The 14,584-nt window shown below is 37.6% G+C and overlaps 1 protein-coding gene across 1 annotated transcript in view; it reads left to right on the top strand.

The window, feature by feature from the left end:
- Nucleotides 1–14,584, top strand: part of DNAH7 (dynein axonemal heavy chain 7) — a 265,071-nt gene that overhangs the window by 223,839 nt on the left and 26,648 nt on the right. The window contains 3 exon segments of the mRNA XM_021075816.1: nucleotides 7,864–8,049; nucleotides 9,573–9,710; nucleotides 13,580–13,810. Coding sequence (XP_020931475.1) covers nucleotides 7,864–8,049; nucleotides 9,573–9,710; nucleotides 13,580–13,810 — 555 coding nt within the window.

Below are 14,584 nucleotides of genomic sequence, written 5' to 3'. Positions count from 1 at the left end.
AAAAGTGATCTTATTGTGCTTATTTTGAAAAGGATTTGAGAAGACCGTATATCAACTAGTCATTGAAATAAAAACAAAAAACAAACAAACAAAAACAGACTGATTTCCCTCTGTTTTAGAGAATGACTTTATTTTTAGAGACATATCATTGTACTTTTATTCCAGCGTTGGACTATTTATCCTGATAAAACAAGCTGCTTAAGCCATTGGTGTTAACCTGAAAATACAGATTCTGGGAAGAAGCCCAGCAGTGTAATGTCATCGCATCAACCACTTTTCACCACTTTTCCTCCCCTACAGTTCTCTCCCTCTGTCTCTGTCTCCCTCATGTGTGCACACAGCTATGCACACACACATACACACACTCTCTTTCTTACTCTCTTGGCTACTTATCTATCAATTGGATCTTAACACTGAACTTTTGAAGAATTGCTTGGTAAATCAATCCAGGTGTACTACAGAGAAATGGAGCTTTTTGAAAGCGAATCCTCTAAACGTTGATAGAATATTGTTCAAAATTACTTGGAAGTCTTTAACTAGATTGATCAATCAATGGAGTATCAAAAACTTTTGGTTTTTGAAACTTTTAGTGAACTATGTTTTTTTAGAAGGCTTACAAGCCGAAAGTCATTGAATTCTGTCTCTCTATTAAAGCAAAGGAAAAAAAAATAGAACAAAATAAATATTGAGAGCTCAAATGACATATCTAAACTTAGGTAAAGAACATTCAGTCTGGTCATCTGTGTTTCTTTGGACAAATTCATATTTACCAAAGTGAAATGAGTCAAGAAGGCCTTTGATTTTGCAGCATTAAAATTTGGTAAACATTCAAAAGAAGTATAGATTTGATGAATTTCTTTTCTGTAGTAATATTTATTTTTTAAAAGATGCTAAGAATAGAGGCAAAAAGTATAATGATCCAGTGCCTATGGAAGTATTTGAGCTATATAATTATACTTTTCAATACAAACAAAAAGAAGAGCTTCTTTAATTAGCAATTTGTTCAAGCACCATAGAGTATATTCTAATTTAAAATATTATAGTCTGTAGTGAAGAGTCAGTTAAAAGTGTCAGCCATTTAAAATTTAGTAACCATGAAATGAAACTTTGCAAAAGACTATGGACAATTTCACCTTAAAAATTAAAAACAATGAGACCATATTTAAAGTATATTCTCCAAGAAAATATCAGAGATATTTTCTAAGAAGTTAAAGAACGTGTATATATACTAAGAAAAGTTATCCTGCTTAAACTCTTTAAGATAATTATAAAATTTTTACTTCAATTTTTTTTATTATTGTAAGTAATAATCTTATTTCAAAAGCAATGTTTGGATGGAACTACTTATAGTTCTACCAACATAAAAATAGACGTGTGGGGGCATATGTATACACTTGCTATTTTAAAATTCCATAATAATAATTATCTTTAGTGCCCCTTCCCTCTCAAAGTGTTCCAGTTTGACAATAGCATATTTGGTTGCCACAGCTTTTTAAAGATTTGAGCACAGGAGTTCCTGTCGTGGCGCAGTGTGGTTAACAAATCCGACTAGGAACCATGAGGTTTTGGGTTCGATCCCTGCCCTTGCTCAGTGGGTTAAGATCTGCGTTGCCGTGAGCTGTGGTGTAGGTTGCAGACGCGGCTCGGATCCTGCGTTGCTGTGGCTCTGGCATAGGCTGGCAGCTACAGCTCCGATTCGACCCTAGCCTGGGAACCTCCATATGCCGCGGGAGCGGCCCAAGAAATGGCAAAAAAAAAAAAAAAAAAAGATTTGAGCACAAACAAGGAGGTAAATGACTCTGCTGGATGTGATGAGGGAAGAAGCTTCCACAGAGGAGGAAGTGCTTGAGACTTAATGAATAGAAGATTTTTGGGTAGGTGGTGGAAAGAAGCAGCAATAAGATGGTTTTAAAAAAATACAAGTAAGGAAAAAGGTATGGTTAAGTATAAGTGATTTGGAACATCTTATGTTAACTGATTTGGGATTATTCTTTTGTTATTGGGCTGCTTTTAGGAGGGTATTTGCATTTTAGAAAGACTACTCTGGCAACAGTGAAGAGTAGATTTGAGGGTTTAAATGACAGGCCAGTTTTAGATGATAGGAGTTGGATTATGTCCCCTGCCAAAAAAAAATATGTTGACGTTCTAATCTATAGTACCTCAGAATGTGAGCTTATTTGACAGTGGAGTTGCTGCAGATATAGTTAAACTAAGATGAAGTCATACTGGAGTCGGGTGGTTCCTTACTAGAATATGACTGGTATCATTTTAAGAAGAGGGAAGTTCGGATACACAGAGAAGACTGCCATGTAAAAAGGGAGGCAGCTTGGTGTTGTGCTATGACAAACCAAGGAGGCTGCTGAAGCTGCAAGAGGCAAGGAAGGATACTCTTAGAAGTTTTGGAGGGAGTGTGGCTCTGCCAACACCTTGATTTTAAACTTCTAGCCTCTAGGAGTATCAGACAATAAATTGCTGTCATTTTAAGCCATCTATTGGGAGCCCTAGAAAACTAACACAGGAGACCAACATGATAACCCAGGCAAGAGAAGATAAAAGTTTAAACTAAAGCATTTGAGCTAGAATGGGGTCTTTAATGTTAGATTTGGGATCTCAATTGGTGATCCTACCATTCATTAATCCAAACAGGGAATAGCACTGGGAAATCACAGCTATATAGCAGGTGGGTTAGTAGAATGGGGACGTAGGTGAGTGGGTAAATAATTCAGTCTCATACATTTATACCTCTGGGGTGTCTACATGTAAGATATCAAAGATATCGGATAGGCTTTTGGTATATAGATATAAAGTCCAAGAGAAGAAATGAGCACAGAGAATTGTGAATTGCTAATGTGTAAGGAGAAGCCTGAGAATACCTAAGATTTAAAAGGGAGCCCTTGCGGCATAAAAAAGAACTAAAGCCTGGCTCTCGGTGAGCACCTGAGATCAAAGGTAGGAGACAGGACAGGAGAAATGGAAAGTGCAGACTGAGCAGCCAGGTAAAAAGGGGGAAAGAGCATATGGAGTAAATAAGGAATATCAGGTAAATTGTTCATCCTGGCAAATGCTGCAGAAAATCTTCTAATGACATTCGGGACTGACTGAATTGATTCCTCCTACTGGATGACAGTTCAGCAGCATTTCCTATTCCTCCAGCACAGTGATCATATGGCAAACTGGACAAAACTGCTATTCACACATCACATACAACTCACAAAGGGGTAAAGAAGTATTCTCTGAGGCATGTGATTCACAGTTCCCTTCGATGGTAAATCTAGTGTAATCTTTCTTCGGCAATCAAAATTTTGTAATTTTTTATTGAAGCATAATTGACCTTCCATATCATATTAGTTTCAGGTGTATAGTACAATTCAACATTTGTATATATTGCAAAATGCATATGCCTAGTTATCTGCCAGCATGCAAAGTTAAAAAAGTTTTGTTCTTGTGATGAGAACTTTTAAGATTTAATTTCTTAGTACCTTTCACATTTGCAATACAACATTTTCAACTAAAGTCACCATGCTGTACATTACATCTCCATGACTTATTTTGCAACTGGAAGTTTGTGCATCTTAATCCCTTTCACCCATTTTGCCCTCCTTGCAACTCCCTGCCTCTCTGGCAGCCATCAGTCTATTCTCTGTATCTGTAAGTTTTGTTTGTTCATTTGCTATTTTTTTTTGATGCCACATATACATGGAATCATGCAGTATTTGTTCACCTCTGACTTATTTCACTTAGTATAATACCCTCAGAATCCATTTATGTTGTCACAGATGGCAAGATTTCATTTTTATGGGTGAGTAGTATTCCATTGACTATTCCACATCTAGTCCACATCTTCTTTATCCACTCTTCTATCAATGGGCACTTATATTGCTTCCATATCTTAGCTATTGTGAATAATGCTGCCGTGTACACAGGGGTGCATATAACCTTTCAAATTAGTGATTTCATTTTCTTTGGATATATACACAGAGGTAGAATTGCTGGGTCATATGGTAGTTTTATTTTTAATATTTTTTAGGAACTTCCATACTGTTTTCCATAGTGACTGTGGCAATTTACATTTCCACTAACAATACATGAGAGCTCCTTTTCACCACATCCTCTTCAATATATGTATTATTTCTTGTCTTTTTGATGATAGCTATTCTGACAGGTGTGAAGTGACATCTCATTGTGGTTTTGATATACATTTTCCTGGTGATTAGTGAGTTGAGCATCTTTTCATGTGCCTATTGGCCATCTGCATGCCTTCTTTGGAAAATAGCTATTCAAGTCTTCTGCCTATATTTGAATCAGATTGTTGGGTTTTTGTTACTGAGCTATATGAGTTCTTTATATATTTTAGTTTTAAAAACTATATAGGAAAAATTAAAATGTAAAGTATAAAATACATACATATATATAATATGCTTGGCAGATGGGTAATTCTTTTGTTGCTTTTGCTTTGATTTGTGTGTGTGATTGTGTGTGAGTGAAAGACCTACTCCTCACTCCCACCATAACTTCACCCAAAGCAACCAGTTTCACAGTTTAGGCCTCTCCAGACTTTTTACATATCATTTTCAGCTTGCTTTTCTCACTTACATGTGTTGTGGACAACTTCCAAAGTAGATATAGACCTTTATCTCAATAGCCGCATACACAGCATTTCTCCTTTTGACTCTCAGGATTTTATTTCCTTTTTATTTCTTACTAATAAGCAATGTTAGAGTGGGTAACTTCATATATAACCTTGCATAGTAGCTGCCGACTTCTGCACTCTCTCCCAGCCATGATCTCAACCCTCTAATAACAGAACAGGGAAGCAATCCCAGCTGCAAGCTGCTGCTGTTTCTGCAGCCCCAGCCTATGGATCCACCCCCTGGGAGAAGGCACTCTCGTATTCGATTGGCCAGATTGTGATCAAGCTGCTGAGAGTTTACCCGTCAGCTCTCAGGGGGAGTGTTGGCAAGTTTAACCCTTTATGCATAAATCAAAGTCCTTCCCTTCCAGTTCAGCTTATGTCTGCCTCACATAGCCCTCCCAGGGGCCAGCTCAGCCTCATATACTGTTTAATTTGCACAGAGTTTTCCTCTATATTTCATTTTTATGAGGTGGGGACCTGTCCACAAGGCAAGCCGGGGCAGTATCTGCATCTGCAAACTCCCCTCACACTTGGGGAGGAGCATCACCCTGCTGTGTCCTTCCTCTGATTCTGCTTGTTTCTCCACCAGGTCTCAGTCACTGACTTACTTTCCAAACTTCAATCCCTCCACTTCCATTTCTGTCTGGTAACAAGTCTTGTGATTCCCAACCCCAAATGCAATAAATTCCCCATCTCTCATCACTACCACCTATTCTTCCCAAGTGCTGTTTTTTTCTGAGATCCCTCAAAGTGAGATCAATAAGACATAGGATATATATATTTAGCTTTTGCAGGTAACTTGCAAGAAGGGCACGTAAAGTGCAAAAAATGATGAAAAAAATGCCAAAGTAGAACATTGCTATATTCAAGTAGAAAACATTTTTTTAATGCTATATTAAAATGTAAACAATTAAACATCATAAAATAAAAGGCCAAAGAAAATTGGATAAAACATCTACAATGTGTCTGACAAACTTATTCAGTATCTTTATAAAGAGCTTTCAATAATTAAAAAATCATCTGGGAAAAACACACAAAAGAACAAAGCAGATAATTTAACAATGAGAAAAAGAAGTGGTAAATAAACATTTTAAAATGTCAATATCAAAAAGTAAAATTACAGCATGGTGATGATAGTTAATAATACTGTATTGCATAATGAAAATTGCAAAGAGAATGGGTCTTAAAAGTTCTCAACACACACACAAAAATTGTAATTATGGTGATAGTTTTTTTTTTTTTTTTTTTTTGTCTTTTTGCCATTTCTTGGGCCGCTCTTGCAGCATATGGAGGTTCCCAGGCTAGGGGTTGAATCAGAGCTGTAGCCACTGGCCTACACCAGTGCCACAGCAACACGGGATCCGAGCCACGTCTGCAACCTACACCACAGCTCAAGGCAACGCTGGATCCTCAACCCATTGAGCAAGACCAGGGATCGAAGCCGCAACCTCATGGTTGTAGTCAGATTCGTTAACCACTAAGCCATGACGGGAACTCCCTATGGTGATAGATGTTAAATGGACTTACTGTGGTGATTATTTCACAGTGTATACAAATATCAAATCATTATATTGTACACCTGAAACTAATATAATTTTATGTTTCAATTATAGTTCAAAAATTAAATTAAAAATTAAAAACAATTTTATTGTTAATTATCAATTTTTTTCTAAATTATAATACTCAGTTTTCTTGTAAGCAGAGAAGAGAGAATTCTCTATATTGCTCGTGGGTGTGTAAGTATTTGTGCTTAGGATACATAAAATCACAATATGAAACACTACTCATTTTGCATTCATAAATCTTTAGAAATTCTGTATACTATAGAACATAAAAAAGTAAACTAACAGGAAAAATATTTCTATAAATGTGATAAAGTTTGTTTTTTATATAAGAGCTTATACAAATAAAACTATTTTAACTTTAATTGAAAAAATTGGTAGGGTAGTTCACAGAAGTACAAATGTTATTAAATATGTGAAAGATGATAAATTTCATTAGTATTCTAGAAAATGCAAATTAACACAATATTAATTATCTTTGGGCGATCAAATAAGCAAAGATTTTAAAACTGATTCCTACAATTGCTATAGCCTTTCAGGAAAGCAATTTGGTAACATTAATTAATTGCCTTTTATAAAACCCCTTTCCGTTGACATTGTAATTTCCTTTTCAGGGATCTAGGCTAGAGAATCATTAGAAGTTTTGAGGAGTATATATTTAATGAAACATAATTTAACAATGTAGAAAATTAGGAGCAACTGAAGTGTTCAATTTTAGAAGACAGTTATTAAAAAGTATTTTCAAAGAGTATTTCATGAAATGGTAAAGGATACCTCATAGGAGTTCCCATCATGGTGCAGGGGAAACAAATCCAACCAGGAACCATGAGATTGCAGGTTCGATCCCTGGCCTTGCTCAGTGGGTTAAGGATCTGACATTGCCCTGAGCTGTGGTGTAGGTCGCAGATGGGGCTCAGATCTGGCGTTGGTGTGGTTCTGGTGTAGGCAGGCAGCAACAGCTCCAATTAGACCCCTAGCCTGGGAACCTCCATATGCCGTGAGTGCGGCCCTAAAAAGACAAAAAGGATACCTCATGATATGAGATTTGGTTAAAATTATATGCAAAAAAAAAATGTATATACAGTGTGATTCCAATTGTGAAAATATCTATGGATATTAAAAAAGTGGTAAAGGAAATTAACACTGACTATCTCTGAATTAAATTGGATTTGATTTTTATTGTTGTGATTTTTTGGCCGCACCTATGGCATATGTACGTCCTCTGGCCAGGGATGAATCCCAGCCACAGGTGTGGCTGGATCCTTACTTAACCCACTGTACCACTGCAGGAACTCCCATATTGGGTTTGTTTTGCATGTCACTCAGCAGTACAAGATTTTCAAGGATAGACTATGCTCTAACTTACTTTGCATCAGACACATAGTAGATGATCCATTCACGTTGGTTGACTAGTACGTGAGTTCACAAGTAAATAGAGGGTTTCTAGTCACATCGACTCAATGAATGGAAATGACAAACCACAAAAGGAGAGAGAGAGAGACCCTGGGGAAAATCGCAGCAATTAGCCAGGAAGTATCTTATGGGAAATTGTGTTGCTGCAAACTTTTTGTAAACTGTTTAATAACATGAGCAGTGCAAGAAACCTGATTCTCTGTAATGTGCCACGACTACCTCTTGACTGGCTGAACGACTGTGCTGTCACCCTAGGAGCTGCCCTATGACGCCCTGCGCTATATGACCGGTGAATGCAACTATGGAGGCCGCGTGACAGACGACTGGGACCGGCGCACGCTGCGCACCATCCTGAACAAGTTTTTCAACACGGAATTAGTTGAAAATCCGCTCTACAAATTCGACTCCAGTGGCATCTACTTTGCGCCTCCTTCTGGTGATGTAAGTAAAATTAAAAGCAGTAAATCATGAAATTCCTCTGATCTTGAAAATGGTGGGTGTTTTTCACAGACCTTTTTGTTGTTGTTGTTTGTTAAGTATTGTGGGCACTTTCTTCGGTCTTGTAGGGACAGAGCCAACCCCATGCAAAGATGGAGTTGGTTTCCTAGCAATGTGAGGACTATCAGAAACATTCCTCACTCAAGAATGGTTTCACTTAATCACTTGAAATTCTGTTATTGTGCATTCAGCTCTTTGAGTAAAAGATATTATCCTCAGTTAAAATGGAAATACACAGGAGAAAGGGCTACAAAATATTATTAACAATAATAGTTAATATTTAGATCATGCTTAATTATTTACAGTTACATGTAATTATCTACTAGAGCATCTAATTAACATTGGTGTTATTCTTTCCCCTTTACAACTGAGAAAGCACATTCACTGAAGTTAAATGACTTGCCCAAGATCCCACAGGTAGAAAGGGGCAGAGCATCATACCTGCTTCACAAGGCCAAGCTTCTCTTCTGCTGTTTTTTTCCAGTCCTGTCTAATGAAGATATAGTATTTGCCTTCAGATTATCACACAGTAGATTTCCAGGGACTGCCAGCACATTTAATTGGTTCTCATTTTATTCCCAGAAGTCAAAAGGGCACATAGTGAGAGTTAAACACACAGGTACATGCAACAGAGGCACATACCATGACCCCATCATCCACTGGGATGAATTCTAGGGATAGAGATGCAGAGAAAAATCAATCCCAGAGCCAAAGTCACTGACTGGGTAGGGCAAGCCAACATGGGGCATCAGGGTAACAAGATCTCCTATGATGAACAGGCCAGTGAGACGATGGCATGATGAAGTCAGTTATGTATCATGACTCATGTCAAAAAACCATCAATGACCAGTTCCCCCTCCACCATATATGTATATGAATGTTTGTATATGATTATATGAGCATCAAGAAAACTATGGAATTTTGATAGAAGTTCATGTAAATAAAATATAAAATGTGTTTGCATATATATAAAGAGATTTACCATATCAATAATAGTTATCTCATGATGATAAAATCTCAGGTAATTTTTGCTTTTCTGAATTATGTGGATTTCTCACAATAAGAGTAAACAAAAAAACAGAGTAAAGCAGACAAAATTATTGTTGTAAATTGTTATAACTATTGTTATAACAAATTGTTAATTGTGATAAACTAAGAATAGTCATCAGAAAATGCAGCACAGAAAGATTACTCTGGAAGAAATTTCTAAATGAAGTGACCAGGGTATCCATCTCCATTTTAAAATCCATTCCAATTGAATGGTATATTTTTTCTCTCTAAATATGTCCATATTCTTTTTTTTAAGCTTTGGCCCAGGTCGAAAGAAAATAAAAGCATTCAGTGTCCAGTCTCACAGGCTCATGCACTCAATAACTTGAGTATTGAAAATTATCTCTTTTCAGTGAGCAAGTTCTACAGGATAATTGATTTCTAACCTTCTGACCCCCTGTTATTCATCTTTGCAGCACAAAAGCTACATTGAATATACAAAGACACTGCCGTTGACCCCAGCACCGGAAATCTTTGGGATGAATGCCAATGCAGATATCACTAAAGATCAGTCAGAAACTCAACTGCTGTTCGATAACATTCTTCTCACACAGGTGTGTGATCTGTACAGGAACTGGCTTCTAAGGCTGGAAAGGATGCTCCCCCAGGAGCATGAGACAGCACCGTAAAGGCCAATGTACAGAACTCCATCGGTTAAAGTGGAGGCCCATTTTAACGAAAAGAAAAATGTACCTCAAATAAGGGTTTCAGTGTACAGTAAATGAATGTGTGGGTTTTGTTTTCATAAGTCTTTTGACTGGGAAAAAACTGAGTTTCACTCTGCTGCCAGGAGTTTTGTGGGTAACATTCTTTGAGAATCTCTGGATACTTTTTGATACCATTCTGCTGCTAGGAGTTTGGTATAGCCTTTCTTGCTTAAATCATGACCAAATATGTTATATAGTATGTCCCTTTTTAATTCTTTAAAGTGGAAGAAGAGTTTCAAAGATACCTGGAAGCAGTTTGATGCAGAATCCATCCAGTATTTTGCCTATTTTATTTTATAGTCGTTTACTAGGTCAATATTTTTTAAATGATTTATCTTTATCAAATGTTCTAGAACATTTAACCTAGTCTGCATAGGAACAATTCTTTCACATCAGTATTTTATCAGATTACATACTATGTATAATTGCAGTAGTAGGTACAAACTAATTAAAAGGTTTAGGAGAAACTTTGACTCAGACAAGCAGCTCCAGTGGTGAGAGCATGAATGTAAGGGCATATCAGAGAATGCCCTTCCAAGGCTCCAGAATTTAGCATGCCATGGGCATGAGTCTGTACATTTGAATGAAAGATATTTAATCTTGCTTATCTATTAAGAGATCTTCTCTTATATTCTCCCCTTAGGAGACATGCTTATTATTTTTTTTTTTGAGAGCAAAGCAGTCCAAATGATGTGTTCTCTTTGTGACTAAATGAAATTTTAGCAAACTAAGGATGATTATTTAGTCAAGCACATTATCCCATGAGCTTATTTGAGGTGATCTTTTTTGTTCCTATGAAATCTCAGAGTAATAATAACAATGGATAATACTTACATGGTGCTTCCTGTGTGGGAGCACTGTTCTAAATGCTTTACGTATAACAGTGTAGTGCTTATGACAGTCTCGTGAAGTAAGCGTGCTACTTATTCCCATTTACAGCCAAAAAACTCAGAAAGATTAAGTAACTTATTGAAGGGCAGCTAGTACAATTTCAAACCAGGACTCAAAGCCAAGCAGCCTGACTCCCACTAGTTTGGCCTCAGAATCTGTGTTCTGAACCACTATGTGATACTCTTTCTAGACTCTAAAAATGAGATAGGACCTAAAGGCAGATAACCAGAGATGCTATGCGGAAGGAAGAGGCTAAAAAACTGTATTAGGGAGATGAAATAGTGAGCTCTCGTTGATAGATGAGTTCATGGAATTTTTAGCTCTGGTTTGCTGTAAGATGACATTTTCTAATAAAGCAGAAAGGACAAAGACTATTTTTATGTCCATTTTACATGTTAATAGCACTAAAATCAGTTTACTGCGTGAGTATAAAAGTATATATACAGACCCAAATAAGTAGAACTTTAGGAACATCAGTGCATGTAGTATGCAGAGTCTGACCACAGGAGATTTATAGTGTCTTTTGGCTTTATTTAAACTCGATGGGCTGTGCCACATGACAGAATACATAAAACAGTGGGCTCGTTCGGACAGGAAATGACTCAGAACCAAACAGATAAGTTTATACACACTTGGGGTATCTTCTTGGTATATAAACAACCTCTTTCCATAGCCTCCAACTCAGATTGGCAAGTACAATTATAGCAGTGGGTAGGCAGGAGTCAGTGATTCTGCACTGGGTTCACCACAATTTAGAGGCAAAGAGAGGCCAGAGCTGCAGGTTGAAGAGCAAGGTAACGATGATAAGATTTTTACATTATGTATTTAACTAAAATATTTTTCAAAATGAGAGTGGCCAACACTGAATGTAGCAGAGCTCTTGTGTTTGTGCTTCACTGCCAGACTCTCTTTTAAATAAGAACATCATTTCTACTTAAAATATTATAAAGCTAGAAATGGAAAGGTTAAATTCTGTGATGTCTCTTTGAAAATGGATCCAAAGAAAATGAATCTTTATTTGTTTAATAAAAAGAAAACAAACCTTAGAAGATTTCAAATGGTATTTGTGAAAACTCTAAGGAAAGGTGGTAAAAAGAAAAAAGCTAAATTAAATAATTACAAATAACACCTTTTCTCTCTGAATTCTCAATATCAATTGGCTATTACTTTCAGTACCTATAACCCTGATTATGTGATTTTGGTGTGTGAGAACTAGGTATAGAAATGTTTGTGTTACTAAAATATTTTACTTATATTTTTGAAGGGCTACAGGCCTGGGACTTATTTTTTGTTTCTGGGGGGGGGTTGTTTTTTTGGGTTTTTCTTGAGGGGGTGTTGGTGGAAACACAACTCTTGTTAGAAAATAAGAATGTTTTTAATGAGTTTGTAGTATATTGCAAATAGAAATCAGTACTTGATTCTTTAAATACAACAGAAAAAAATATTTCACTAATTTGAGCCAAATATTCATTACCTTCTATATAATTTGTTTTGTATATTTAGTTGTAAGACTAGCACTTTGGAATCATGATAAAGGATTATTATACTGGCATATCCCTTTTTTTTTTTACTAGCATAGAATTAACACTTAACCACCATTCAATTATTATTATTATTATTATTATTGTCATTTTTGGTCTTTTGCCTTTCTAGGACCGCACCCACATCATATGGAGGTTTCCAGGCTAGGAGTTGAATCAGAGATGTAGCCACCAACCTATGCCAGAGCCACAGCAACACAGGATCCAAGCCACATTCGCGACCTACACCACAGCTCAGGGCAACGCCGGATCCTTAACCCACTGAGTGAGGCCAGGGATCGAACCCACAATCTCATGGTTCCTAGTCAGACTAGTTAACCACTGAGCCATGACGGGAACTCCCCATTTAATTTTTTCATTGTGCAACTTCACAGGAACATGGTAAGGAGCATTAAAAATCTCACTAGAAACTTAAGTAGAACTAATAGTCAATATTTATAGAATAGATCCAGTATAGGAACTAGGAAATATGAAATCTGAAAGAGACAAAACACAATTTCCTAGGACTGGAAAAATATAAGATATATTCATTTATATTCTAATAGTGCTTTTTCTCTCTCAAAACACACACACACACACACACACACACACACACACACACACACAACACATACACATTCATTCTGAGGACTTAAAGGGTTTTCCCAGAAAATATAGATTCATTTACATGGTGCCACTAGAAACATAAAAAATAAAAATTGAAATGAAATTCCCCTTCCTTGCTTCCAATGTGAATCACTAAGTCTGCCTTTTCCCTATAACTCTTCCAACTGCTTGGAAGAGATGAGCTTATTTTCTTTGTCCTCCTGGTTCAAGGAGAAAACTATATCTCTGTGTTTGGCAACCAGTAGGCACCAGAGTTATTAGCAAATATATTTTGTAGCAGGCTTTCTCAAAGCAAGATCAGATTTCCCCCTCCTGTGTTTTGATGCCCATCATCACTCGGCCATGCCACCATTTGCACACTTTTCCCCCTCTCCCGCAGCATCTGCTCTCCCAGCCCCCCAGACAGCTCGATGTGCAGCTTGTTTGCCTCCCCTAGACCCTCTTCAGCCTCTGAACATTGTGCCTGCCCTTCTACCGTCTCTCTAACAATCATTTTTCTCCTGAAACTCCATTCCCATGCCTGTTATCATCCCTTCAATAAATCTTACATGGAGAAGAATCATAGATAAAATAGGAAAGTAGTCCTTGCTCTTATAAAATTTACTTTAGGAGTTGTCCCATCCAGCAGCTCTCAGACCTTTATGAGGATTTCTAACCTGTACTTTGGATTCTGCCCAGTCTCGTTCAGCAGGTGCTGGCGCAAAGTCATCAGATGAGGTGGTCAACGAGGTGGCTGGTGACATCTTGGGTAAACTTCCCAACAACTTTGACATCGAGGCTGCCATGAGGAGATACCCAACCACTTACACTCAGAGCATGAACACGGTGCTTGTCCAAGAGATGGGTCGGTTCAATAAGCTGCTGCAGACTATAAGAGAATCATGTGTGAACATCCAGAAAGCAATCAAGGTAAGGGGAAGTACAGCAAGGAGAAATCACTGAAGTAAATGTATCATTCATTTACTTAGCAAATATTTATTGGGCACAGATTCTGTGAAAGTACTGTTCCTGGTTCTGGGGATAGAAAAAAAAAAAAAAATCCCTGCCCTTGAAAAGCATATAGAATTCTGGGGCTGACAGTTACTAAACAGGTCAATAAATATAGACTATAGAAGATAGCAATCATTTGCTGGATGGGATATATGCTAAGAAGGCATGAAGTGTTACGGAGTAAGAAGGACAAAGCTGCCACCCTTATAGGACTTAACTTTAATTGGAAGTAACAATTTAAAAATAAGCAAAAATAGGAGTTCCCGTCGTGGCACAGTGGTTAACGAATCCGACTAGGAACCATGAGGTTGAGGGTTCGATCCCTGCCCTTGCTCAGTGGGTCAAGGTTCCGGCGTTGCCGTGAGCTGTGGTGTAGGTCGCAGACGCGGCTCAGATCCTGCGTTGCTATGGCTCTGGCGTAGGCTGGCAGCTGCAGCTCCGATTTGACCCCTAGCCTGGGAACCTCCATATGCCGCGGGAGTGGCCCAAGAAATGGCAAAAAGACAAAAAAAAATAATAATAATAATAAAAATAAACAAAAATAGTCCTGTGGAAAAAAAAAAATCAAATGGAGTAAGGATGTAGAGAATGATGGGTGGGAAACTCAGTCATTTGGGGTCCAGCCCCTCTGAGGAGCTGACCCATGAGCAGAGAGAGGCCTGAGGTGAGGAGAAAGCTATGAAACGTTTGGGC

The sequence above is a fragment of the Sus scrofa genome, chromosome 15 (genome assembly GCF_000003025.6).
Source record: "Sus scrofa isolate TJ Tabasco breed Duroc chromosome 15, Sscrofa11.1, whole genome shotgun sequence".
NCBI lineage: Eukaryota > Metazoa > Chordata > Mammalia > Artiodactyla > Suidae > Sus > Sus scrofa.
The sequence above is the reverse complement of the archived record's forward strand: the minus strand, read 5'-3'. Positions and strand labels throughout refer to the sequence as shown.